Source organism: Aethalodelphis obliquidens, unplaced genomic scaffold (assembly GCF_003676395.1).
Source record: "Aethalodelphis obliquidens isolate GAN/ISIS:26980383/991018 unplaced genomic scaffold, ASM367639v1 scaffold116, whole genome shotgun sequence".
Taxonomy (NCBI): Eukaryota; Metazoa; Chordata; class Mammalia; order Artiodactyla; family Delphinidae; genus Aethalodelphis; species Aethalodelphis obliquidens.
The window spans coordinates 838,951-866,790 of record NW_020838060.1 but is presented as its reverse complement, the minus strand read 5'-3'; the positions used below and the strand labels follow the sequence as shown (position 1 = coordinate 866,790).

The following is a 27,840-nucleotide window of genomic DNA, read 5'->3' as shown; positions in this document are numbered from 1 at the left end:
CCACCGCGACCCGACCTCAATCACAGGCCTGGAACCAAAACCCTGCATCAAGCTGCTGCAGGCCGAGGCCACCCAAGATCAACCACATACCATTCTTTTCTTATTCGTAGGTAACTATTATAATCTATCATGAGAATATAAATTGTAGTATGCTGGTGATATGCTATGACAACTTTTTTTCTTTTAATAGATCTTTAACGGAGTATAATTGCTTCACAATACTGTGTTAGTTTCTGTTGTACACCAAAATGAATCAGCCATATGCATACATATGTCCCCATATTCCCACTCTCTTGAACCTCCCTCCCACCCTCTCTATCCCACTCCTCTAGGACATTGCAAAGCACTGAGCTGATCTCCCTGTGCTATGCTGCTTCTTCCCACTAGCTAACTATTTTACATTTGGTAGTGCATATATGTCAATGCTACTCTCACTTCGCCCCAGCTTCCCCCTCCCACCCCGTGTCCTCAAGTCCATTATCAATGTCTACATCTTTATTCCTGCCCTGCAACTAGGTTCATCAGTACCTTTTTTTTTAATATTCCATATATATGCACTAGCATATGGTATTTGTTTTTCTCTTTCTGACTTACTTCACTCTGTATGACAGACTCTAGGTCCATCCACCTCACTACAAATAACTCAATTTCATTTCTTTTTATGGCTGAGTAATATTCCATTGTATATATGCGCCACATCTTCTTTATCCATTCATCTGTTGATGGACATTTAGGTTAGTTCCATGTCCTGGCTATTGTAAATAGTGCTGCAATGAACATTGGGGTGCATGTCTCTTTTTGAATTATGGTTTTCTCTGGGTATATGCCCAGTAGTGGGATTGCTGGGTCATATGGTAGTTCTATTTTTAGTTTTTAAAGGAAGCTCCATACTGTTTTCCATAGCAGTTGTATCAATTTACATTCTCACAAACAGTGCAGGAGGATTCCCTTTTCACCACACCCTTTCCAGCATTTATTGTTTCTAGATTTTTTTATAATGGCCATCTGACCGGCGTGAGGTGATACCTCATTGCAGGTTTGAATTGCATTTCTCTAATAATTAGTGATGCTGAGCATCTTTTCATGTGCCTCTTGGCCATCTGTATGTCTTCCTTGGTGAAATGTCTATTTAGGACTTCCACCCATTTTTTAATTGGATTGTTTGTTTTTTTGATATTGAACTCCATGAGCTGTTTGTATATTTTGGAGATGAATCCTTTGTCTGTTGTTTCATTTGCAAATATTTTCTCCCATTCTGAGGGTTGTCTTTTGTCTTGTTTATGGTTTCCTTTGCTGTGCAAAAGCTTTTAAGTTTCATGAGGTCCCATTCGTTTATTTTTTGTTTTTATTTCCATTACTCTAGGAGGTGGGTCAAAAAAGATCTTGCTGTGATTTATGTCAAAGAGTGTTTTTTCTATGTTTTCCTCTAAGTTTTATAGTGTCCAGTCTTACATTTAGGCCTTTAATCCATTTTGAGTTTATTTTTGTGTATGGTGTTAGGAAGTGTTCTAATTTCATTCTTTTACATGTAGTTGTCCCGTTTTCCCAGCACCACTTATTGAAGAGGCTATCTTTTCTCCATTGTATGTTCGTGCCTCCTTTGTCGTAAATTAGGTGACCATATGTGCATGGGTTTATCTCTGGACATTCTATCCTGTACCATTGATCTATATTTCTGTTTCTGTACCAGTACCATACTGTCTTGATTACTGTAGCTTTGTGGTCTAGTTTGAAGTTGGGGAGCCTGATTCCTCCAATTCTGTTTTTCTTTCTCAAGATTGCTTTGGCTATTCGGGGTCTTTTGTGTTTCCATACAAATTGTAAAATTTTTTGTTCTAATTCTATGAAGAATACTAAAGAATTCTGTGAAGCATGCCATGGTTTGATAGGGATTGCATTGGGTAGTATAGTCATTTTCATAATACTGACTCTTCCAATCCAAGAACATGGTATATTTCTCCATCCGTTTAGGTCATCTTTGATTTCTTTCATCAGTGTTTTATAGTTTTCTGAGAACAAGTCTTTCACTTCCTTAGGTGGGTTTATTCCTAGGTATTTTATTCTTTTTGTTGCGATGGTAAATGGGATTGTTTCCTTAATTTCTCTTTCAGATTTTTCATCATTAGTGTATAGGAATACAAGAGATTTCTGTGCATTAATTTCGTATCATGAAACCTTACCAAATTCATTGATTAGCTCTAGTAGTTTTCTGGTGGCATCTTTAGGATTTTCTACGTATAGTAGCATGTCATCTGCAACCAGTGACAGTTTTATTTCTTTTCCAATTTGTATTCCTTTTATTTCTTTTTCTTCTCTGATTGCCGTGGCTAGGACTTCCAAAACTCTGCTGAATAAGAGTGGCAAGAGTGGATATTCTTGTCTTGTTCCTGATCTTAGTGGAAATGCTTTCAGTTTTTCACCATTGAGTATGATGCTTGCTGTGGGTTTGTCATATATGGCCTTTATTATGTTGAGGTAGGTTCCCTCTATGCCCATTTTCTGGAGAGTTTTTATCATAAATTCGTGTTGAATTTTGTCACAAGCTTTTTCTGCCTCTATTGAGATGATCATATGGTTTCTATTCCTTAATTTGTTAGTGTGGTGTATCATATTGATTGATTTGCATATATTGAAGAATCCTTGCATCCCTGGGATAAATCCCACTTGATCATGGTGTATGATCCTTTTAATGTGTTGTTGGATTCTGTTTGTTAGTATTTTGTTGAGGATTTTTGCATCTATATTCATGAGTGATATCGGTCTTCCCTCCACAGCCTCCTCCAGGCCGCATGGGTCCTGGGGGCATAAGAGGGAGGCTGAGGAGATCAGGAGAGGCAGGCAGAAGGGGCCCTTTGGGAGGAGCAGGAGAGGAGTAGATGGTGTTTGCCCCGCCCACTCGAGCCCAGGAAGGCTGCTGGGCTCCCAGGTGAGGTTCCTCCACCCTCTGAGGCCAGGGGTGGGGGGTATACCTGGGCCCCTTCTGTTCCTGTTGAGCCTATGCCCTATCCCCCACAGCCCCCAGCGCCTTTTCCAGCCTTGTGGATCCCAAGCATAGGCCCCACCCACCACCCAAACCTCACCCTTGCTTAGGCCCTGCCCTCCACAGCCAAGCCTTCCCCCCACCTTTTTTTTTTTTCCCCTCCTCCTCTTTTTTACTATTGTGGTACTGTTTTACCTTCTGGTTTTTGATTCATCTATATTTTTATTTTTATATTGTTTCTAACATATCTGTTAGTTTCCTAGTCTAATTTTATTTTTTACTTTGGTACTGTTCTCTTTTTTTTTTTTTTGCTGCCCCACATGGCTTGCAGGATCTTGGTTCATGAGCTGGGGGTGGGGCCAAAGCTCCTGTGGTGGGAGCTCTGTGTCCGAAACACTGGACTAACAGAGAACTTCAGATCCCAGGGACTATTCATCAGAGTGAGGTCTCATGGAGGTCCTCACCTCAGCACCAAGACCCAGCTCTACCCAACAGCTTACAAACTCCAATGTTGGAAGCCTCAGGCCAAACAACCAGGAAGAAAGGAACACAATCCCACTCATAAAAGAAAAAAAAAAGAAAGAAAGAAAAATGAGAGAGCAAAAAAAAATATATGTTACAGATGAAGGAGCAAGGTAAAAACCTACAAGACCAAATAAATGAAGAGGAAATAGGCAATCTACCTGAAAAAGAATTCAGAGTAATGATAGTAAAGATGACCCAGAATCTCGGAAATAAAATGGAGGCACAGATTGAGAAAATACAAGAAATGTTTAACAAACATCTAGAAGAACTAAAGAACAAACAAACTGAGATGAACAACACAATAACTGAAACAAAAAATACACTAGAAGGAATCAATAATAGAATAACTGAGGCAGAAGAATGAATAAGTGAGCTGAAAGACAAAATGGAGGAAATAACTGCTGAGGAGCAAAATAAAGAAAAAATAATGAAAAGAATTGAAGACAATCTCAGACACCTCTGGGACAATACTAAACGCACCAACATTTGAATTATAGAGGTCCCAGAAGAAGAAGAGAAAAAGAAAGGGTCTGAAAAATATTTCAAGAAATTATAGGCAAAAACTTCCCTAACCTGGGAAAGGAAATAGTTACCCAAGTCCAGGAAGCACAGAGAATCCCATACAGGATAAACCCTAGGAAAAACACACCAAGACACACATTAATCAAACTAATAAAAATTAAATTCAAAAAAAAATATTAAAAGCAGCAAGGATAGGGGCTTCCCTGGTGGCGCAGTGAGAGTCCACCTGCCAATGCAGGGGACATGGGTTCGTGTCCCAGTCCGGGAAGATCCCACATGCCGCGGAGCAGCTAGGCCCGTGAGCCATGGCCGCTGAGCCTGCGTGTCCGGAGCCTGTGCTCCGCAACGGGAGAGGCCACAACAGTGAGAGGCCCATGTACCCCTCTCCCCGCAAAAAAAAAAAGAAAAGAAATCACAGCTGACACTGCAGAAATACGAAGGATTATAAGAGACTACTACAAACAACTATATGCCAATAAAATGGACAACCATAAAGAAATGGACAAATTCTCGGAAAGGTACAGTTTTCCAAGACTGAACCAGGAAAAATTAGAAAATATAAACAGGGCTTCCCTGGTGGTGCAGTAGTTAAGAGTCCGCCTGCTAATGCAGGGGACACAGGTTTGAGCCCTGGTCCGGGAAGATCCTACATGCCGCGGAGCGGCTAGGCCTGTGCACCACAACTACTGAGCCTGCGTGACACAACTACTGAGGCCCATGTGCCTGGAGCCTGTGCTCCGCAAAGGGGGAGGCCACTGCAATGGGGGGCCCACCCACCGCAGGGAGGAATGGCCCCCGCTCGCCACAACTGGGGAGGGCCTGCGCGCAACAACAAAGAGCCAATGCAGCCAAATAAATAAATAAAAGAAATTTTTTAAAAATAGAAAAGCATTAAAAATATACATATATCTTTATATATATATATATATATATATATATATATATATATATAAACAGACCTATCACAAGTAACGAAATTGAAACTGTGATTAAAAATCTTCCAACAAACAAAATTCCAGGACCAGATGGCTTCACAGGCGAATTCTACCAAACATTTAGAGAAGAGCTAACACTGATCCTTCTCAAACTCTTCCAAAAAATTGCAGAGGGAGAAACACTCCCAAAGTCATTCTACAAAGCCACCATCACCCTGATACCAAAACCAGAAAAAGACGTCACAAAAAAAGAAAATTATAGACCAGTATAACTGATGAACACAGATGCAAAAATCCTGAACAAAATACTAGCAAACAGAATCCAAGAACACATTAAAAGGATCATATACCATGATCAAGTGAGATTTATCCCAGGGATGCAAGGATTCTTCAATATACACAAATCAATCAATGCGATACATCACATGCTATGGCAACTTTTTTAAAAAAATACATTTATTTATTTATTTTTGACTGCATTGGGTCTTCGTTGCTGCACGCGGGCTTTCTCTAGTTTTGGCAAGCGGGGGCTACTCTTCATTGCGGTGCGTGGGCTTCCCATTGCGGTGGCTTCTCTTTGTTGCGGAGCATGGGCTGTAGGCACATAGGCTCAGTAGTTGTGGCACACGGGCTTAGTTGCTCCGTGGCACGTGGGATCTTCCCATCCCAGGGCTTGAACCCATGTCCCCTGCATTGGCAGGTGGATTCTTAACCACTGTGCACTATGGCAAGTTTAATGGAAGAAACTATTAGGTTCTTCATGTCCTGAGATTGTATCTTTTCACATAAAAGGATTCAGTAAATGTTTTTAAATAAATAATGTCAAAGTAGACACATGCTAAAGAGACAATCTATTTTCAAGCGTTTTGTAATAATTATTTTAATGATCAACAGTAATTATACTAATTCAAATTATTTTTACCTAGTCATTAGCAATGGGCCAGTATCTTTTGGGGACAAATTATTAGTCATCCTGAAAAAATAACCAAACTGCATTTCTTTAAAAATATTCCATTACTCACATTTTTATGAGTAATTAGATTGCTGCTCTAGATTAGTAGACAGGTTCTGAAGAGGTAGCAGGAATTTTAAATTTTATAAGTTCATGTCTATGACATGAAAAATGTATGGGATGATGTCATTAATATATATTAAACTGAATTTAAACTAATTTTACTATCTTTGGTTCCCTTTCCACAAAGTACATTTTAAAGAACAAGAATTGCTCACTATAAAAACATGGTAATAATATATGAATATTATCAAAAGTGTAGAGAAATATTGTAGTTAAAAAGTATTTAGTTGGACTTCCCTGGTGGCACAGTGGTTTAGAATCTGCCTGCCAACGCAGAGCACACAGGTTCGATCCCTGGTCTGGGAAGATCCCACATGCCGCAGAGCAACCAAGCCTGTGTGCCACAACTACTGAGGCCATGTGCCGCAACTACTGAAGCTCGTGCACCTACAGCCCATGCCCCGCAACAAGAGAAGCCACTGCAATGAGCAGCCCACACACCACAACGAAGAGTAGCCCCCACTAGCCACAACTAGAGAAAGCCCGTGCACTGCAGCGAAGACCCAATGCAGACAAAATAAATAAATAAAATTAAAATAAAAAGTGTTTAGTTGATTATTCTTTAATTTTTATTTTGCCCACAATTTTTCAAGCACTGTAAATGGAACAAAAACATAGGTTCTTAACCTTTGTCAGTCTCATTAAGCCTATGGACACCTTCTCAGAATAATGTTTTTAAATCCATAAAATAAAATACATAGAATTACAAAGGATGCTGATTATATTGAAATACAGTTATTAAAAATTTTAAATATAACTTTGTGCTATAGTAATAAACATGTTTCTTTTTTTTTCAAGAATGCTTTCACCTTGATTTTTCTTGATATACTCAAGATATAGACATTTCATACAAACAGGGTTAAGTGATGTGTGTGTGTTTTACATAAACCGGAGGCACAACCATGGCTAAAATAACACTTGGCTCAGCAACTTACATCACTGAGAAGGATCCTAGGAAGTTCACCATAAACATGCTTCTTTAAAAATGCATTAAATAACAAGAGTTAATAACTATCTTAAATTTAAAAGAGTGACAAGTATAAATGATATTTGAAGATACCTGAAAAAACTGTAATGTGATACAAAAATATCTGAGTTTTCTTTGGGTGATAGAATTACAAGTATTGCTAATATTACTGTGTTTTATGAACTATGTTCAGAATTGAAGGAAATGCTTTCAGTTAGAGGTTGATGAAAATAAAGATGTTATTGTTTTCCCCATAAAAATCCACAGATTTTCTGAATTCTATCCATGGATCCTTTAGGAATCCGTGGATCCCAGGTGAAGAACCTCTGAACTAGTAAGTAGAATAATGAAATATTTAACAAAAATCTTTATTGTATGTGTAATATAAGGAGAAATTTTTAGCTGTAAGTAATTTCAAACTTACAGAAATAAAAAGCCTTTTTTTAAAAATAAAATAGTTTACACAAAAAATAAAATAAAATAAAAATGTTAAATCAAAAAAGAAATTAAAAAAAGTCTTACTCTGGAAACTGTATATAGGATGATTTGAAGAAAATAAAAAGAATACTAGCTTGAAGGTACTACAGCAAGTATATGTGTGGCGCTAAAACTCTGGACAAAATTTGTAACTGTGAATAAAGGAAAAAAATTACAAACAAATCAAAAACAAAGAGCAAGTCTGGGAGACACCATAGAAGTTGACAAAACTTTTAACTGGATAAAAAAAAAGGTAAAGAAACAAGAGGACTTAAACATTCCAGAACTAGGAGTCCACTGGACAATGCCATTAAAAATATATACGACTCTTTGGGGCTATTCAGACCCCGAATAGCCAAAGCAGTCTCGAGGGAAAAAAAAGGAGCTGGAGGAATCAGACTCCCTGACTTCAGACTATACTACAAAGCTACAGTAACCAAGGCAATATGGTACTGGCACAAAAACAGAAATATAGATCAATGGAACAGGATAGAAAGCCCAGAGATAAACCCATGCACCTATGGTCAACTAATCTATGACAAAGGAGGCAAGGATATACAATGGAGAAAAGACAGTCTCTTCAATAAGTGGTGCTGGGGAAACTGGACAGCTACATGTAAAAGAATGAAATTAGGACACTCCCTAACACCATACACAAAAATAAACTCAAAATGGATTAAGATGTAAATGTAAGACCAGACACTATAAAACTCTTAGAGGAAAACATAGGAAGAACACTCTTTGACATAAATCACAGCAAGATCTTTTTTGATCCACCTCCTAGAATAATGGAAATAAAAACAAAAATAAACAAATGGGACCTAATGAAACTTAAAAGCTTTTGCAAAGCAAAGGAAACTACAAACAAGAGGAAAAGACAACCCTCAGAATGGGAGAAAATATTTGCAAACGAATAAACAAAGGATTAATCTCCAAAATATATAAACAGTTCGTGCAGCTCAATATTAAAAAAACAGACAACCCAGTCCAAAAATGGGCAGAAGAGTTAAATAGACATTTCTCCAAAGAAGACATACAGATGTCCAGTAAGCACATGAAAAACTGCTCAACATCAGTAATTATTAGAGAAATGCAAATCAAAACTACAATGAGGTATCACCTCACACCAGTTAGAATGGGCATCATCAGAAAATCTACAAACAACAAATGCTGGAGAGGGTGTGGAGAAAAGGGAACCCTCTTGCACTGTTGGTGGGAATGTAAATTGATACAGCCACTGTGGAGAACAGTATGGAGGTCCCTTAAAAAACTAAAAACAGAACTACCATGTGACCCAGCAATCCCACTACTGGGCATATGCCCAGAGAAAACCATAATTCAAAAAGACACATGCACCCCAATGTTCATTGCAGCACTATTTACAATAGCCAGGTCATGGAAGCAACATAAATGCCCATCAACAGACGAATGGATAAAGAAGATGTGGTACATATATACAATAGAATATTACTCAGCCATAAAAAGGAATGAAATTGGGTCATTTGTAGAGACTGTCATGCAGAGTGAAGTAAATCAGAAAGAGAAAAACAAATATCATATATTAACACATATATGTGGAACCTAGAAAAATGGTACAGATAACCAGTTTGCAGGGCAGAAATTGAGACACAGATGTAGAGAACAAATGTATGGACTCCAAGGAGGGAAAGCCGTGGGGTGTGGGGGTGGGGGTGTGATAAATTGGGAGATTGGGATTGACATGTATACACTGATGTGTATAAAATTGATGACTAATAGGGACCTGCTGTACAAAAAAATAAATAAAATTTTAAAAAACCTGCTGTATAAAAAAATAAATAAAATTAAATTAAAAAAAAAAACCAAACATATGAGACTCCCTCTTGCGAGAACACCAGAATCACAACTAACTGCTGAACAGTCATCCACAGGAAGACACTGGAACTCACCAAAAAAGATCCCCACATCCAAAGACAAAGGAGAAGCCACAATGAAACGGTAGGAGGGACGCAATCACAATAAAATCAAATCCCATAACCACTGGGTGGGTGACTCACTAACTGGAGAACAATTATACCACAGAAGCCCACCCACTGGAGTGAAGGTTCTGAGCCCCACGTCAGGCTTCCCAACCTGGGGGTCTGGCAACGGGAGGAGGAATTCCTAAAGAATCAGACTTTGAAGCCTAGTGGGATTTGACTGCAGGACTTGGACAAGACTGGGGGAAACAGAGACTCCACTCTTGGAGGGCACACACAAAGTAGTGTGTGCATCAGGACCCAGGGGGAAGGAGCAGTGACCCCATAGGAGACTGAACCATACCTACCTGCTAGTGTTGGGGGTTGTCCTGCAGAGGCAGAGGGTGGCTGTGGCTCACCATGGGGACAAGGACACTGGCAGCAGAAGTCCTGGGAAGTACTCTTTGGAGTCCTTCCTATTGGACTCTGCTCCCTCTCAGGGCATGAGAACTCCCCATTCTGATCTCCCAACTCTATTTAATTGAGGTTTCTGTTTAATTATTTACAAAACTTTAAGTGTAAGGGAAATATGAAGCAAAATAAATAGACCAGGGGATTTTCACTATTTTTGACCCTGAAAACAGGGTTCTGGTCTTCATTCCTCTCCTAATTGACTCTGGGAAAATCTTTTCATATCTGGGGTGGCTGTTTTCTAACTGGTAATGCAGACATACCAAAGTTTATGAGAAATTAATATATATCTACACTACTAACACAACTTATTTGCATGTATAACAATCTGCAAACTAAGAAGTTTGTATTACTAAACATTCTCCAACTACCTACCAGCTCTGAGTTTTATTTTGCTTCTAAATGAGACATTAATTACAGTAAAGCTAACACTGTCCCCACAGATATAGCACAGTGGAAACATCTAGGTAGGAGACTGCTAGGGCAGCTGGTTTCCTGAAGACACAGGAACTGTAAAGCGTGAATGCAGTATGTGGTAGATCCAATAACAAAATCAAAAGTTAGAAAACAATCAGAAATTAATTTGACTAATTAAATGGCCGTTGAGAACACCTTGGTCACTGTAAGACGGCTATGTATATCGGGAATTCTTCGCACATGCTGTTAACCTTCCCCCGCTAACGTGCGGCTTTTCTGGCTGAGAGGAGTCCTTCAGGCTCTTGGTGTTCCCAGCGCACCTTGCGCTGCTCTTGGCGGGAAAGGTGACCCCGACCAAAGGTCAAAAGCCTACTGAGTCGCCTCTGCCGGCTACCGTAGAAGGAAGGCGCAAGCGCATCGGGCAAAGCGCATGCCACGTCGTGCCTCTCTCCTGGTCGCTGCCGCCGGACCCTCTGACCTTACGTAATACATGTTTGTTTCGTTTTTGTTTTCTTTGTTTCCTTTCTTTCCCTTTTCTTTTATTCTTTTACTTTTTAATGTCTTTTCCTGTTACCTCCCACCTCCCACCTCCCACAGGAGAGGCCACAACGGTGAGAGGCCCGCGTACCACACACACACAAAAGAGGTCTCTTAAAGAGCTTTCTTTTTTTTTTTTTGCAGTACGCGGGCATTTCACTGTTGTGGCCTCTCCGTTGCAGAGCACGGGCTCCGGACGTGCAGGCTTAGTGGTCATGGCTCACGGGCCCAGCCGCTCCACGGCATGTGGGATCTTCGCGGGCCGGGACCCGAACCCGTGTCCCTTGCATTGACAGGCGGACTCTCAACCACTGTGCCACCAGGGAAGCTCTAAAGAGCTTTATTAATAACCCTTTTATGTGAGGGTTGCTAGTCAAATGGTTTAAACTTAGCACTTTACTCAAAAGAGTTCTATAGAAAAATGAATATGTTTTCGAAGATTCTATTTTAAGTTAAAAAAAATCCTGTCATTCAGTCACATAAAATTCTTTCTGACTTTACATATAGTAAACCAAATTAGTGATAAAAATAAGATCTGAAGTTAAAGCTTGTATTTGTGTCACAAGGTTGAATGAAAGAAAATACTTTATCAGAGGATGGCCACTGCACAATTGCACAGAACCTCCATGGTATGATTTCTTGTATTTTTTTTTATGATCTTGTATTTTAATATATTTTAATTTAGCTAATTTTATTGTTTCTTGAAGTCTCACCTATTTTTATGTTAGAAAGTTAGAGTCACCTCTTTGAGGGTTTAGTGATATCAGTAAACTCAATGTTTTAAGAATGAAGATATTTGCTAAACTAAGTTGAATTAATGGAGAATTCTATTGGATGCTTGATGCATTGTATTAAATTGCTGGTTCAAATTCAGTTCACATTAGGTATCAATGAATGCTATTAGGTTCCTTTGATGAAATTATCACTAATAGCAGTCCGCTTCTAGAAAATGAATTTTTATGCCCCACAAAGATAAAATTGTCTTCCCTTCACAGATCTTGCATTACAGTTACCTGTGTTAAACCCAGTCAGTGACTAAAGAGAAAAATCAGTGTTATCTATCCATGTATTATGCAGTTACAGACAGTTAATGTGCAAGGGATTTCTAACACGATTCTTAAGCACTTTTTGCATGTTACCTTTAGGCTGCTACCCTGCAAACACCCTCACATTTTAGAAGCCACTCTGATTTGGGGGGGATTACTAACTGCTATGGTTAAGAATTCTTTGGGAAAGTACCATGCTTGTGCAAAAAATTAGATCTACTTTTAAGTTCAGGAAGACTGTATTTTTAGTAAATCTAAATAAAATGTTTTAATTTCCCTTGAATTTAGAGTACGTTTGTACTTCCCAGTAAGATATCAACTGAGCAGCAGTCTTTAGTGTTAGTGAAGAGGCTTCTAGCAGTTTCAATATCCTGCATCACGTATTTGAGAGGAATATTCCCGGAATGTGCTTATGGAACAAGATATCTATATGGTAATATAATGTTTATTTAAAGACTTTCTTTAAAGATGTTATTTTTATTTTGGCTTGCTCTAAAATGATAATTTTTGACTTAGAGATTTTGTTTTTATAATGACAGCTTTATTGAGATATGATTTGCATATCTAACAATTCACTCATTTAAAGTGCACAATTCATTGATTTTGGGTATATTCACCACAGTCAGTTATAGAACATTTCATCACCTTAAAAGGAAACCCCATACCCATTAAGTCACTCTCCACTTCCCCCACTTCCCAGTCCTAGGCAACCACTGATCTGCTTTCTGTCTTTATGGATTTGCCTATTCTAGCCATTTCAAATAAATGAAATCATACAATATGTGGTCCCTTGTGACTGGCTTCTTTCACTTGGCATAATGTTTTTAAGATTCATCCATTTTGTAGCATGGATTAGTACTTCATTTTTTATGGCCAAATAATATTCCATTATATGAATATACCACATTTTATTTATCCACTCATCAGTTGATGAACATTGGGTTGTTTCCACTTTTTGGCTATTATAAATAATGCCACATTCCTGTACAAGTTTTTGTGTGGACATCTAAGTGATTTTTTTTAAAGTATATTCAATACCTTTGAAAGCACTTAATCATAAAAATTTCCCTTAATCTCTCAAGTATAATATCACCTGACATTATTCTTATAATGATGAAGTAAATAGCAAAAACATCCTATTTATAGCCTCCTACAGTGGTAGTGTATGTTCTTGTGTTCTTTTAAAGAAGTAAAATAGAGCCAGTTTATACTATAATAATAACTTATTGCCTAGCACATAATGTATAGCTAACATTGTACACCAACTCTGTGGGCAATATGTTAAGCACCATGTTATGTATGATATCTTGTTAGTTCACATTACAGACCTATGAGTTAGATATTACTCCTATTTTTCTGATAAGGAACCTGAGACTGAGAGACCTCATCCTTTCCACTATATTACTTATTGCTTCCTTACAGGGCTCTATCTGATAGCCTGTTAACTTCTTGGCCTTTTACAAGTATTTTACTGGGATAAGAGTCCATAGCAAATATGCTAAGACTCTTGGATGACAATGGCATGAAAGTGTTATATCTAAGTTTCTATAGCTTTGAAAATGGAAAAATTTTTCTACCCATCAACATACATCCTAATCATTATGATGCAATTTTATAAAAAGGATAAAAAGATTATTTGTTTCCATGTAAACTTTCTTCCTTTAATTATATTAACATCAATCATCTGGAAGTTAATTACCATTAATAATAAACCTGTAATACACAGCTGAAGAAAATAATCTTCATTTAAATTTCTATTTGTTTGCTAATCTTAAGTAGCTCTATATTTATATCATTATTTTTGCATTTAGATATGTGTGTCAGAATTCTGAGAGAACAGAAGGATTGTCCAGGATCTACACAGTTATTGAAGTGGTAAGTGAAATACCTAATGAAAGAAAATTATTTTTTCTTAAATCACATTTTTTTGTGCCTTGGATACCTTTAAGTGTTTAACCCAGTTTTAGTGATTCCCTCTTTAACTCTGTATACCATTTTTGCAGGTCTTTGGATTTTTGCATTAAAATTTTACTTTATTTCATGCTCCATGTGAGCAGGCTTCACTTTCCTATTATTGTTCCTCACAAATAGCTGCCAGATATTTTCTATCTTCCTTTCCTTCCATCCACTATTGACATTTTATATTTCTGCCACATTGTTTTGTTTTATTATTTTAAGCTAGTTAATAAGAAGGAAGCTTTAATAATAAAACCGTGTATTATTTAGTAATGAGATAATATGGAGACATTAAAAGAACTGTTTTCTGGAAGTGCATTCAGTCTAAAAATGAATCCTTGATTATTTTTTAGGATGTCCGGATGCTATGATGCTTTAGAGAAAAAATATGTAAGTCGGTATCTCTTTATCCTTTTTTTCTACAGTTTATATTCTACAAATGTAACAGCCGTTACATGTAGTAAAAGATTAACTTAAACTAACTTGGGCATAGGCCAGTCCAAAGCTGAAAATTTGAATATTTTAAAGACTGATTTTCAACTCATTTAAAGCAAACAGAATTAGTACTTAACGAATTTTGCCAAGTTTTGGTTGTTAACACTCATTTGTATTAATAACACATATTAACTTACAAAAACTTAATGAATTAAAAAGTCTTTTAAAATAGTTTATTCATTAGTTTCACATGCCTTCTATTATCATGTTTATACTAATAATTTAATAAGTTATTTCTTCATGAGAGTTCAGAAATAAATTTACATGTAGTCTAGGTTAAATTGTGACAAGCCTTTTTGTATAGTTACTTAGCTTATGTTTGTATCAATATATACAAAGAAGTCCAACTCTAAAAAAAATTATGAAAAAGATAAAATTTTATCCATGGTCACCAACCTCCCTCATTAAGACATAATGTATTTAATATTCATTAAATATTGAGTGCCTCCTCTGTGCTAGGCACGTATTCTAGGTAGGAGCTGGGTAAGCTAACAGTGGTCAACAAGACGAAGAGGGTCCCTTCTATAATGGGAAAATAGTCAATAAAACAAGGAAATTAGATAACATCCAATAGTGTTAACTGCCATTAACATTTTAAGAAAAAGTATGTGGCAAATGGAGAGATGGGGTAACTTTAGATAGGGTAGTCTGAGGAGCTTCTCTGAGGGGGTGATATTTAAGCTGAGACTTGAATTAGAAGAAACCAGCTAGGCACTGATTTTGGGAGAATATTCCTGACAGAGCAGCAAATGCAAAGAGTTGGAGGGGAGTTTGGAGAGTTCAAGGAACAAACAGAAGGCCAGAATGATTAGAGTGTGGTGAGCAGTGCAAGAGAGCAGCAGGAGATGAACCTGTGGAGATGGACAGGGCCAGAGCATTCAGAGCTGTGTAGGTAAAGAGTTTGGATTTTGGGACTTCCCTGGAGGTCCAGTGGTTGTGGTTAAGACTTCGCTTTCCAATGCAGCGGGTGCGGGTTCAATCCCTGATCAGGGAGCTAAGATCCCACGTGCCTCAGGGCCAAAAAACCAAAACATAAAACAGAAGCAATATTGTAACAAATTCAATAAAGAGTTTAAAAATGGTCCACATCAAAAAAAGAAAAAAAAAGTCTTTAAAAAAAAAAGAGTTTGGATTTTATTTTAGGTGTAAATAAAAGCCATTTGAAGGTTTTGAGTAGAAATGTAACATCATTTGATTTATATTCTAAATTAAAAGAAAAATCACTCTGAACTGCTATTTAGAGAATGTACTGTAGAAGGAGAATAAGATTGGAATTAAGGAGAATGACACTTAATCCATTACTACAGTACTGATAAAAAATAATGGTGGCTTAGACCAGGATGGCAAAGGAGAAAAATGAGAAGATTCAGGATATATCTGGCAGAACTGAGTGGACTTGTTGACGATTGGTTCTGGAATATAAGGAAAAGATCCAAATCAAGGATGACTCAGATTTTGGCAGATTACTTGAGTGAATGATTTCCTGTGATTCTCTTTTGATTCTCTGTGATTCTATAGTCTCCAAAGCCTCTTCCCTTTACTAAATGAGCAGGGCTCTGAACTCTCTTTTTCTCTTTTCAGAATCAGTTCTCATATTGGTAATATTTAATGTGTTATTTCACAATACATATTTTCCTTGTAACTGGCAGTAATGCCCGTTTGCTTAAGTTAGCGATATGAATTTCAACTTTCAGTAAGTCAACTAGAAATAGATATTTTGGGGAATAGAGAAAGATATCTGAGGTATTGCTTTACATGCATCATATGAAGTCTATTTAATGTAAGATTATTTTTATTAGGAATAAATGTTGAAAAAGGACAAAGAATTCTTATGGTCCATCATGCACAAATATTTCATAGAATAAAAATAAGATTTTTATAAACTACTATGTATAAAATAAATAAGCTGTAAGGATATATTGTACAGCACAGGGAATATAGCCAATATTTTATAATAACTATAAATGGAGTATAACCTTTAAAAATTGTGAGTCACTATGTTGTACACCTGAAACATATAATATTTAAACTATGATAATAAAAATTTAATTAATTAAAAAAAAGTAAGATTTTTGTTCTTTGTTTTGTTTCAGCTAAGGTTGGTTGTTCTAGCTGTAAGTATTTTTAAATTGTATATTCTTTTTTAAAGACTGTCAAATTCAGCCTTGCTTAATTAAATAACATTAAAACCACCTATTGATCATGTCACTTGATACAAACTACTGATCTATTCAATGGAAAAGTAGCTAATATTTTGAGGGGGTCGTTTTGTATTTTGTTTTACTGAATTCATTTAATATTTTAGTCTAAACATCCAATTTAGTTCTCCTTGAATACTTAGCCTCTACAATTTACTAAATTGTAAATTATTTTTAAATAGGTATATAGTAATCCAGAAGACCCTCAGGTAAGTATGCTTAAGTTATTAAAAAAAAATAATGCCAAAAAACCCCCATAATGCTTCTAATATCTATAAGTAACATAAAAATATAATAATATCCAGTGCTTTTAACTGTGCTTTTATCAATGCACTTTCACATATATTTTCAAAATTTGAACCTCATAAAGACTTTTTTGAGGTAAGACAGGGCTTGTATTGTTATATTTAAACAGATTAATACACTTACTACAAGAGAGATTACGTGACTGAGCCTAGGCCACAAAGACAAACCACTAGAAATAACCTAAATCTCCTGACTTCTGGTTCTTTGCAATATTTTTTAATTATATTCTTGTTTTAGAATTATAAAATGTTTGAGTTTGAGAAAAATAAGATACTCATCCTTAATCTTTGAATATTCACTCCAATCCAGTCACATCTACCTGTTCATCTGACAGTTAAAGGAAAGAAAGGGTTATAATAAATGAAAGGGAAAACCAGAAGACAAGAAACAAAGGGGAAAGATCTACTGAGTGCTTACTATTCCTAGGCTCTGTTCTTTGGGGTTTCATGTGCATTATCTCATTTATTCATTATAACCATTATGAGGTAATATATCATTACCATCTCCACTCTATAGATGAGGAAACCTAGACACAAGGTTTCTTGTGTAAGGTCATAGTGGCAGAACCAGAATTTGGACCTAAGAAGGCCAGTTCATGATCTGAGTGCTTACCCATTACACTATAGCTGTTACAATATCGTGTTTCCTTCACTCATGGAGAAGCAGATTTTTAAAAAAGAAAGAGAAAGCTAACCCCATCCCTAAGTGAGCAATGGAATATAAAGAAAGCAATAAAAGTATTAGAGCTTCAAGAGAGCTAGGAATGTCTTTTCTTTGATACTACAAATTAAGCCTACAATTAATGCTTAATATATGCCCATGGTGACGAAATCATATGGGCAAAGGCTATGAATTATTTGATTGCTCAGAAACTAACTGTTCAGAAAATGTACAGAAAATGTACATCTGAAGATGTTTTATAGTTGCACATTTTTTCTTTCAGTAAAAGAGCAACATTGCTGATGCACTAATATTTATTGAATGCTTAGTGTGCCAGATACTTTATTAAGGGCTCTATATAAATTATCCCATTTGATAAATATTCATAGGCACCAATGAGATAGGTACTATTTTCAACCCCTTTTATTAGCTGGGGAAACTGAGACTTAGTGGGCTTAAATGACTTGCTTGTGGTTACCAAGGATTGAAGCCCTGTGCTTAGTCATTCTGTTAGAGGAAGAGATGTGCTGCCTCCCTCACCTGCCTGCTAAGGAGTTCCTTCCCTCTGGTATGTAAAACATACATTGCAATGACCGAGGGAATAACTCTCTCTCCAACACTGAAGCCCCAAATCCCAGACCCTGGGAATTGACTATTAGGACTGGAAAGTTTCAATGGACAAATAGGGATTAACATGCAGAAGAAATTATTAAATAAATGGTGAGTCATACAAAAGCTATATATAGCTACTTGGCCACCAGTACTGTATATCAGATTCATAACTGCAGTATTTTCTATTTAAGACAATTTCAGAATGTTACCAGTTTAAATTCAAGTACACCAGTAATGGACCAATCATGGACTTCATAAGGTATTGTTCTATAGTTTTCTTTTTGTATTACAGATTACCACTTATTAATACTATATAGCTAAACTTCAGGAATAATTCTGAAACTTCTCAAACATCCCCAATTAACCATCAAGGATACAAAATATTCTTGGAGTGGCTGCAAGCCAGAATTCTGTGGCTAATTATATACTGTTTTGATTGTGAAACAGAGCCAAAGAGTAGGAAAGCCACTGTATGCTTAAGTTATTAGAAATACAGTAAAGGGCTTCCCTGGTGGCGCAGTGCTTAAGAATCCGCCTGACAATGCAGGGGACACAGGTTCGATCCCTGGTCCAGGAAGATCCCACGTGCCACGGAGCAACTAAGCCCGTGCGCCACACTACTGAGCCTGCTTTCTAGAGCCTGTGGGCAACAACTACTGAGCCCGCGTGCCACAACTACTGAAGCCTGCATGCCTAGAGCCCGTGTTCCACAAGAGAACCCACCGCAATGAGAAGCCCACACACCGCAACGAAGAGTAGCCCCCTGCTCGCTGCAACCAGAGAAAAGCCCATGCACAGCAATGAAGACCCAGTGCAGCCAAAAATAAAATAAATAAAATAAAATAAATTTTTAAAAATTAAAATAAAAGAAATACAATAAAAGTCCATCATTCGTTTTCTTTAAACATCTTGTATAAAATGCATATTTAATATATGTAAATTAGTTTATAATAATAATATTAACTGATATTAATTTTTATAATAGTGGCATTAAAACACATTATATCACAATTTTTAACTTAACAACTTAATGCTTTAATGGGAATAAGAATCTCAAGTAGTAAAATGTGAAGTTATGTTATTAGAAGCTATGGGTGCTATAAAAGAAATTAATGTGTGATTCTCTTCCAGTAAAAACCAAAGCAGTGAATCTAGTATGTCATCTGCTGACACCAAGAAAGCAAGTATTCTTCTCATTCGCAAGATTTATGTTCTAATGCAAAATCTGGGACCTTTACCTAATGATGTTTGTTTGACCATGAAACTTTTTTACTACGATGAAGGTACTATTTCCAGTTCATCCTGTTTCAGTTGATATCTGTATATTTTCTTGTCATCGAAACAGTTTCCATCCCAAATGTTTGTAAGCACCTAAATTGTTATATATTTTTTGAAATTATAAAATTTATATTTAATATCAGTATTTGAAAAAATATACACAACTTCTCCAGTGGTCTGAACATGTCCATGTGAAGTTCAACCTCATTCATAACTAAGGAAGTGAAGCAATGAGATACCATTTTTCAGTTATCAGATCAGTAAAACTTGTAAAATCATTGTTGGCAAGGGTGTGGGAGTAAGCAGGTACTTTTGTATACTCTTGAGGGAATGTATATAGGTGCCATGTAACATTTTAAGAGGACAGTTTGGCAGTATCAAAATTTGGCACATTCTCTTTAATCCAGAAATTCTGTAGCTAGAAGAGTATCTTGCGAATATACTTAGACAACCTTGCAAGGTTATAGGTTTATGAGGATTTTCATAATGTATTGGTTAAACCAGGAACAAACTGGAAACAACCTTGAGTTGTTTATTGGAGGACTGAGTAAATAAATTATGGTGCATCTATATAGTAGTGCTGTGCAAGCTATTTAAAAGAATGTGCTGATAAATTGTTATCCAAAAAATATTAAAAACAGATTAAAAGGTGATGTTAAAGGGCTTCCCTGGTGGCGCAGTGGTTAAGAATCCGCCTGCCAATGCAGGGGACACTGGTTTGAGCCCTGGCCCACATGCCACAGAGCAACTAAACCCATGCGCTACAACTACTGAAGCCCACGTGCCGTGCTCCACAATAAGAGAAGCCACTGCAATGAGAAGCCCACGCACTGCAACGAAGACCCAACGCAGCCAAAAATAAAAATAAATTTTTAAAAAAAAAGGTGATGTTAAAAACAGCTAGGTACAGAAGAGTATGACCTCATTTGTGTTTTTTAAAGAGATATACATGTATTTATTATATAATTTAAATATTATATATTATATTTATTATATAAATATATAAAATATATACTTTACATGCATCGTATCTTCTAGAAGAACATAAAGCATCAACAATAATAACTAACATTTATTGAATACTTAACTCTGTGCCAGTTCTGTTCTGAGCATTTTACAGACTTTAATACCACAGTGACCCTATGAGGTAGGTACTAGTATTTACCCCACTTGACGGATGAGGAAACCAAATCAAGGATGACAAGTAGTTTCCTCAAGGTCACATAGTCAGTCAAGTGTAGGGAAAAAAGTTTACCTTTAAGGAATAAAATAGGAACTTGGAGATAGTAGGAGAGTGATTTTTACTTTTTATTATATGTTCTTCTATACTGTTTGAAATTTCTTTAATCTGCATATATTTTATAATAATAAAAATTAATGTATTTTCTTCAGTTTCATGAACAGCACAGTTTATACTTACTTTTCTGCAGTTACACCCCCAGGTTACCAGCCTCCTGGTTTTAAGGATGGTAATTGTGAAGGAGTGATATTTGAAGGGGAGCCTATGTACTTAAATGTGGGAGAAATCCCAACACCTTTTCACACCTTCAAAGTAAAAGTGACCACTGACAAAGAACGAATAGAAAATATTGATTCATCTGTATTAACACCAAAACAATTAAGAACACCACTTCAAAAAATTCTTATGGACAAAGATGATTTCAAAGATGAACAGGAGCATTACATAAGTGTAAGTATATTCAAAGAGTTATGAAGAACAAGAGTAATGAATGTTTGATTCAATTCTGAGGACTTTAATAGCTATAAATATTTATTACAATTATAAACTCAAGTTTGGAAGGGACCTTAAAGAAGGTTAAGGTTTGTGGTTTTAAAACTTTTTACCTGGATGCAAACAACATTATTCTCAGAAATTTAAAAGCACAACTACTGTGAATGAAGTAGGGAATTGTCCTGGAGGCCGAGCCACTCACCACCTCACCTACCCTCATAGTGGACTCTGAGGAAACCCCTTGGTCTGGAGTGTAATTTGAAAATCACGGAATTCCCTAGTGCTGCAGTGTTTAGGACTCAGCGCTTTCACTGCCAGGGCCTGGGTTCAGTCCCTGGTTGGGGAGCTAAGATCCTGCGGCACGGCCAAAAAAAAAAGAAAAGAAGTCCACTGAACTACTCTAATCCCCCAACAAATGCTGGAATCTTTTCTACCATACAACACCCCTACTAAGTGCTCATGCTTGAATTTCTTCAGGGCCTGGAAATTCAGTGTCCTGAAGCAGCCTGGAAGTTCCTGGAAGGCAGGAAAAGTGTCTTATCTTTTTAATCCTCCTGTCCCTAACACTTAGATTTACGGAATGCATTCTCAGTATTGGTTGAATGAATGGATGAATTGAAGTATAAAAAAAGCTTTTTTTGTTATAGCCTCACTCCCAGAAAATCTTTCATCATTAATATAATTGTTCTTTAATCTCATCTTTGTTGTCTTCTCTTGTCTCATTTTATTCTAAATTATGACCACAGTTCTTATGTATAGAGATTGACTATTCTGATTTAGGTTCTGTGGCCACATCCTTACAAGTAGAAAATTCAGTTTTTAACCATTTCAGTCAAAGAATAAGGAATTTTCTTCCTAAAACCTAAATCCCAGTCTTGCCTTATAAACAAATATGGCTGGGATTTATGAAGCGTTCTTTAAAATATTTAAAGCTCTTTGACAAATGTCACAAAAGGAATAATAATTATAGACATTAAACCTTTGCTATTTCTACCATACCATAACTGTGCTTATCCTTCCCCAACTCCCTGAAGAGGGTTGGGTCATATTCAGAGTTTATGCTAATATCTATACAGAAATTCCAGAGCTACAGAAGCAGTAGCTTGTTGTGTGACCATGTCTAATTCAGTGTTCTCAAACAATAGTAAGATCTAAGTGTTCTTAGAACCATCATACATTTTTGAGAAAGTTGTATATTTTTATCATCTGCCTTAAAGCAACCCTGCAAAGTAAAAAAAAAAAAATAGGATTTTATACTTTGGATAAATAAGTTGCCTTATTATAGTAATTATAGGGCCACTTTATTTCTAGCAAGTGTAAGGTCATTGTAGTGTTATGTTATATTTAACCTTCACATAAAACAAATTTGTTCATAAATATTCTACCCAGTTGTTTTAGTTTCTTTTTGAAATATGTCCATTTTTTCCTTCATGTAATTATGTAGAATGATTTTGACATTGAAACTAAAATGGAAGAGCAGAAAAAAAACCCTGGATCTTCTGAACTTGGAGGTAAGGAGTTAATGAAAATGTAAATTAATTCACTTCCAATTCAATTTTATACCATTTTAACTATTTTTTTTTAACAGAACCAGGTGTAGTTTGTGAAGAAGATGAAGCTATGAGGTCTAAAGAAAGTCCAGATCTTTCAATTTCTCATTCTCAGGTATAAATTTGACAGTTCTATCTCACTTCTAATTTTATTTTTTTCAAAAGACAGGTGCTTATATGCTTATTTAGTTATTTCTCAGATTTTCTTATATTCTAGGTCTTTTAGAAGAAAATTAGGTATTAAGAATGCTTATTAATAAAATTCGAGAATTATACGTTGAAAAGTTTTAAGTATTTTATTGGTTGATTTGTTTAGTAATGAACCTAAATACTGTTCAGAGAATCTCAGAATTTCAGAGCTAAATAAAATCTTAAGCAATTATTAACTCCACAACCCTTTGTATTTACAAATGGACTATATAATACATTTTTGTTGCCTTGGAGCAGAACATGTTTAATTTTGTTTTCTACACACACTAAAATCCTGAAATAACATTTAGAGAAAATCAACATGAAAATAATGGGACTGATGATTGTCTGCCTTCCTTTGCGCAGCCTTTCTTCAATGGGGGTGGGCTGAAGTTCTTATCTTCTGGAAGAGTGGTGCCTAGTGATAATTTGGGACTTTCTGAATTCAGTGAATGGTCAATTGTATACAGTGTCAGTTTCACTATCTTTACCTTTGCACTTTTTATGACAGAACCAACACAAAATTATTGGTTTTCATTAACCCAACATAGCAAGACCCTAAATTTCATGTGATTGAATTTTTGACCCCCATTATTGTTACGAAAAACTTTTATTATATTATTTTATGTGGTTTTGTGTAATTATTTTCTTTTCTAGGTTGAGCAGTTAGTCAGTAAAACATCTGAACTTGATGTGTCTCAAAGCAAAACAAGAAGTGGAAAAATCTTTCAGAATAAAATGGTAAAAGCATCTCTTTAGATTTGTTTTCCATTCTAACCTTGTAATTTCCCCCCATATTTGAGTTTATTTTGCTTTTAATACTTCATTTATTGGACCAACGTTTGGTAAGCACATACTATGTTTCAGGTACTTTACTAGGTGCTGGAGGTATAACTTGTTCTTAGATGAAAATGTAGTAATTGGAGGTCAACAAGCAGTGATACAGGGCCATAATAACAGTCTGAATAGGCTACATAGAGGCACAAAGGAAAGAATGGTTAATTTTACTGAAGGTACAGTAGAGAGGGGAGAGACTTCCCTGGTGGCGCAGTGGCTAAGAATCCGCCTGCCAATGCAGGGGACACAGGTTCAAGCCCTGGTCCAGGAAGATCCCACATGCCCTGGAGCAGCTAAGCCCGTGCACCACAACTACTGAGCCTATGCTCTACAGCCCGCGAGCCACAACTACAGAGCCTACGTGCCACAACTACTGAAGCCCGCGCGCCTAGAACCCGTGCTCTGCAACAAGAGAAGCCACCCTAATGAAAAGCCTGCGTGTCGCAACGAAGAGTAGCCCCCTCTTGCCCCAACTAGAGAAAGCCCGCGTGCAGCAATGAAGACCCAACACAGCCAAAAATAAATAAATTTATTTTAAAAAAATAGAAAGGGGAATCCAGGAAAGGCTTTGAGAAGTGATGCTATCATCCAGACTCCCAAGGAAATTTCCTAGAACACCAAACTGTTCCCATGTTCTATCTTGTAAATGGACTATCGTGTTAATAAGACATTAAAAATGACTGTTTTATGAGTTGTACTGAATAGAAATTTGTATTTTATTTAGACCCTTAAGTTACTCTCAAAGGTTCAGAGGTGAAGAAAAAGCATTCTGCAAAATGTAAGGAAACAAATAGCACACTCTAACAGTGGTACGCTGGAGCATTTGTTTCCAACTCTTTATTCAGTGACATCATGTTGACAGCTTGAAACTGGACATGATGAGAGTATTCATAGCATGGAAATCAGCAAATGCCTCAACTCAGGATTTCTTTCTCCCAGAGAACTGGTTGTTAAACATTTACCAGAACACCATTGATGATAGTGCCATTTTTAGGTATCCTTTTTTTCCACATTCTCGATGGGAAGTTAAGAACTGGTAGAAGGCAGCGTTCAAACTAGTGTGCTGAGAAAAGCAAGAGATAAAAGAATTTCAAAAATTACTACCTCTAGCAGCAAAATGTTCTTCTAGGCAGCTTCTGTTTAGGATGAGTATCCTTTACTATCCTTTACTCCACCAAAGTACTCCTGTATTTGAGAATAATGACTGAATTATGGTTAGAAAAGGGCAGGAAATGAAAATATTTAATAATATATATACTAAGGAAGTTATCATTGAAAAGGACATTGCAAGCATCAGAAAATAAGTATGTACTTTTAGAGAATAATACTATAGCAGCTAATAATTTGTCACCATCCAATATTCATTTTAAAAACCGCATATGTAGCATTATTCACAATAGGCAAAAGGTGGGGGAAAAAACCTAAATGTAACAGATGAATGGATAAACAAAATGTGGTATTCTTTCTTTTTTTTTTTTTCTGTACGCGGGCCTCTCACTGTTGTGGCCTCTCCCGTTGCGGAGCACAGGCTGCAGACGCACAGGCTCTGTGGCCATGGCTCACGGGCCCAGCCGCTCCGTGGCATGTGGGATCTTCCCAGACCGGGGCACGAACCCGTGTCCCCTGCATCGACAGGCGGACTCTCAACCACTGCGCCACCAGGGAAGCCCCAAAATGTGGTATTCATACAGTAGACTATTATTATTCAGCCATAAAAAGGAATGAAGTACCAGTACGTTTCTTTAAGTGAAAGAACCCAGTCACACACACACACACACACACACACACTATATATATATATATATATATATATATATATATATATATATATATATATAAAATATGGTTCCCTTTATATGAAAGCCCAGAATAGGGATTTGTATAGAAACAGAAAGTCTTAATGCTGGCGGGAGGATGGGGGAATAGGGGAGTGATAGCTATAAGGGTACAGGATTTCTTTTTGGAGGATGAAAGTGCTGTAAAATTGACTGTGGTGATGGTTGCACAACTCTGTGAATATACTTAAAATCACTTAATTTTGTACACTTTTAAATGGATGAATTGTATCTGAATTATATCGCAGTAAAGTTGTTCTTTTAAAAACCGCATATAGCTGCCTGCGGTTGAAAAAGCATGTTTGTTGTTCTTTGAGAAATAACCAATTAGTAATTATTCTATCTTTGTGGAGGCTAATGGAAATCAACAAGTAAAATCTTCTAAGGAAAATCGGAAGAGAAGTCAGCTTGAATCTGCGAAAACAGTAAGTCTTATAGGCTGAATAAAATAGCAAGTATCAGAATATCATTACTATAGATTAAATTTAATGATAAATATGATTATATTCCTGGATATACCTCAGAGCTCTGGTATCTAAATCTTGTTTAAATATATTTGATTCTAAAAAATGGGGTGATTTTAAAATAAAATATGCTATGTGGTTTATTAATTTTTCCATGTAAACATTTACTGTCTTATTCCATGAATGATCTGAAATAGTTGGAGGAATTTATAAAATAAAAATCAACATCAGGGAACTTCCCTGGTGCGCAGTGGTTAAGAATCCGCCTGCCAATGCAGGGGACACAGGTTTGATCCCTGGTCCAGGAAGATCCCACATGCCGCGGACCAACTAGGTCCGTGCACCACAACTACTGAGCCTGCACCCTAGAGCCCGCGTGCCACAACTACTGAAGCCCGCGCGCCTAGAGCCCATGCTCTGCAACAAGAGAAGCCACTGCAGTGAGAAGCCCGCACACCGCAACTAGAGAAAGCCTACGCGCAGCAACAAAGACCCAATGCAGCCAAAAATAAATAAAAATAAAATAAAAATTTAAAAGATCTATGTCAGGAAAAATATGAATAGAATGAGAAAATGAGAGTACAAGAATATTCAGGCCATTTTATTTATATAGAATTAGAATTGGGCCACAGGTTTGATCTGAGCTTTCTAGAGAAAGTAGAAACAAGGTAAGTTACCAAATCCACATTTTCTCTAAAAATATAGCATCTCCTCCTAGTATCTTAGAAGAAAGAAAATTTTCCTGACCTAAATCTTGTAACAGTTGTCTTATATTTGGAACCTTATTTTACCAAATCAGATAATGTATTTGTCATTTCTGAGATAAATATTTATACTTTTTCAACCAGAATTTTTATTAGTAGTAGTAGGTTAAAATTAGATAACTGAAAACTTAAGATTCTTTTTAGAAATCAAGTGTTAAAGGGGTAATCTCAAAAATATACTAGTTGGTTAATACTGTTTTCAATTTATATATCTTAAGAAGGGAATGGAATAACCTGATATATTAGGTTCTTTAATTTTTTCCCCAGTGTGTTAAGCCTTGATTTTTTCTGCAAAATCATAATCCAATTTGTATCATTAGTGAGTTTTACCAGAAAAATAAAAGTTTGATAACTCAGAATCTTGTTAGCAATTTTCCTAATTCACCCTCCCATTCATTCAAGGGTGCAATGAATTTCTAAAATCTATCAGGCACTGCTAAGCACCATATACAAAAACAAAACATGATTTAAATCTTACATGATGCCAAAGTGGAATGTTTCTCTATTTGCAGCTCATTTTTTAATCTCTCCCCCCTCATTCCCCTCAAAATATTTTACTATTTTGAGAACATAATGTCAAATCTATCTTTCTAACTACTCCAACATCCCTAATGAAAACCTTATACTTTGTAAGGCTATACTTTCAGCAGCCATCAGGATATATAAATATGTCAATAATAAAATTTACCTACTTTTAGAGAACCCAGCTATCCTATCTTAGGAAATGGTATGTTAGTTACAATTTTTTAAAAGAAGAAAGGAAAGAAGGAAGGAAGGAAGGGACCTCAGAGACATGAAAAAGCTCAAAACTTAAAGACATTTAAACTGGAAAGTATCTATTCTTAGTAGTTGTTTTCTTTTGACAGGTCCTTCATCACCTTGATTCTTCTAGTCAAGAGTCAGTGCCAAAAAGAAGAAAGCTTAGTGAACCAAAGAAAAATACATAAAAAAATTTATTTCTGGGCTTCCCTGGGGGCACAGTGGTTGAGAGTCCGCCTGCCGATGCAGGGGACACAGGTTCGTGCCCCGGTCCTGGAGGATCCCACATGCCGCGGAGCGGCTGGGCCCGTGAGCC

The 27,840-nt window shown here is 36.5% G+C and overlaps 1 protein-coding gene across 2 annotated transcripts; it reads left to right on the top strand.

The window, feature by feature from the left end:
- Nucleotides 1–37: 37 nt before the first annotated feature.
- Nucleotides 38–27,760, top strand: HORMAD1 (HORMA domain containing 1). 2 transcript variants are annotated; one of them, XM_027097616.1, is made up of 15 exons: nucleotides 38–110; nucleotides 11,410–11,472; nucleotides 12,178–12,322; nucleotides 13,701–13,764; nucleotides 14,199–14,235; nucleotides 16,434–16,454; nucleotides 16,721–16,747; nucleotides 18,308–18,375; nucleotides 19,248–19,399; nucleotides 20,825–21,084; nucleotides 22,571–22,637; nucleotides 22,715–22,791; nucleotides 23,523–23,606; nucleotides 25,891–25,962; nucleotides 27,632–27,760. In XM_027097616.1, exons 2-15 carry the CDS (start codon nucleotides 11,440–11,442, stop codon nucleotides 27,710–27,712), a joined length of 1,188 nt encoding a protein of 395 aa, XP_026953417.1. In that variant the 5' UTR covers nucleotides 38–110; nucleotides 11,410–11,439; the 3' UTR covers nucleotides 27,713–27,760. The 2 variants fall into 2 exon arrangements, with proteins under 2 accessions (XP_026953417.1, XP_026953419.1); XM_027097618.1 differs by lacking the exons at nucleotides 38–110; nucleotides 12,178–12,322 and having other exon boundaries at nucleotides 11,205–11,472.
- The last annotated feature ends 80 nt before the right edge of the window (nucleotides 27,761–27,840 follow it).

What these genes read in the sequence shown, in the direction of transcription:
- HORMAD1 (XM_027097616.1), top strand. Translation starts at nt 11,440, where the DNA reads ATGGCCACTGCACAATTGCACAGAACCTCCATG. An exon ending in ATGCTTTAGAGAAAAAATAT is followed by an intron (nt 14,236 to 16,433) that starts GTAAGTCGGTAT and finishes GTTTTGTTTCAG; the next exon opens with CTAAGGTTGGTTGTTCTAGC. An exon ending in TGGATCTTCTGAACTTGGAG is followed by an intron (nt 22,638 to 22,714) that starts GTAAGGAGTTAA and finishes TTTTTTTAACAG; the next exon opens with AACCAGGTGTAGTTTGTGAA.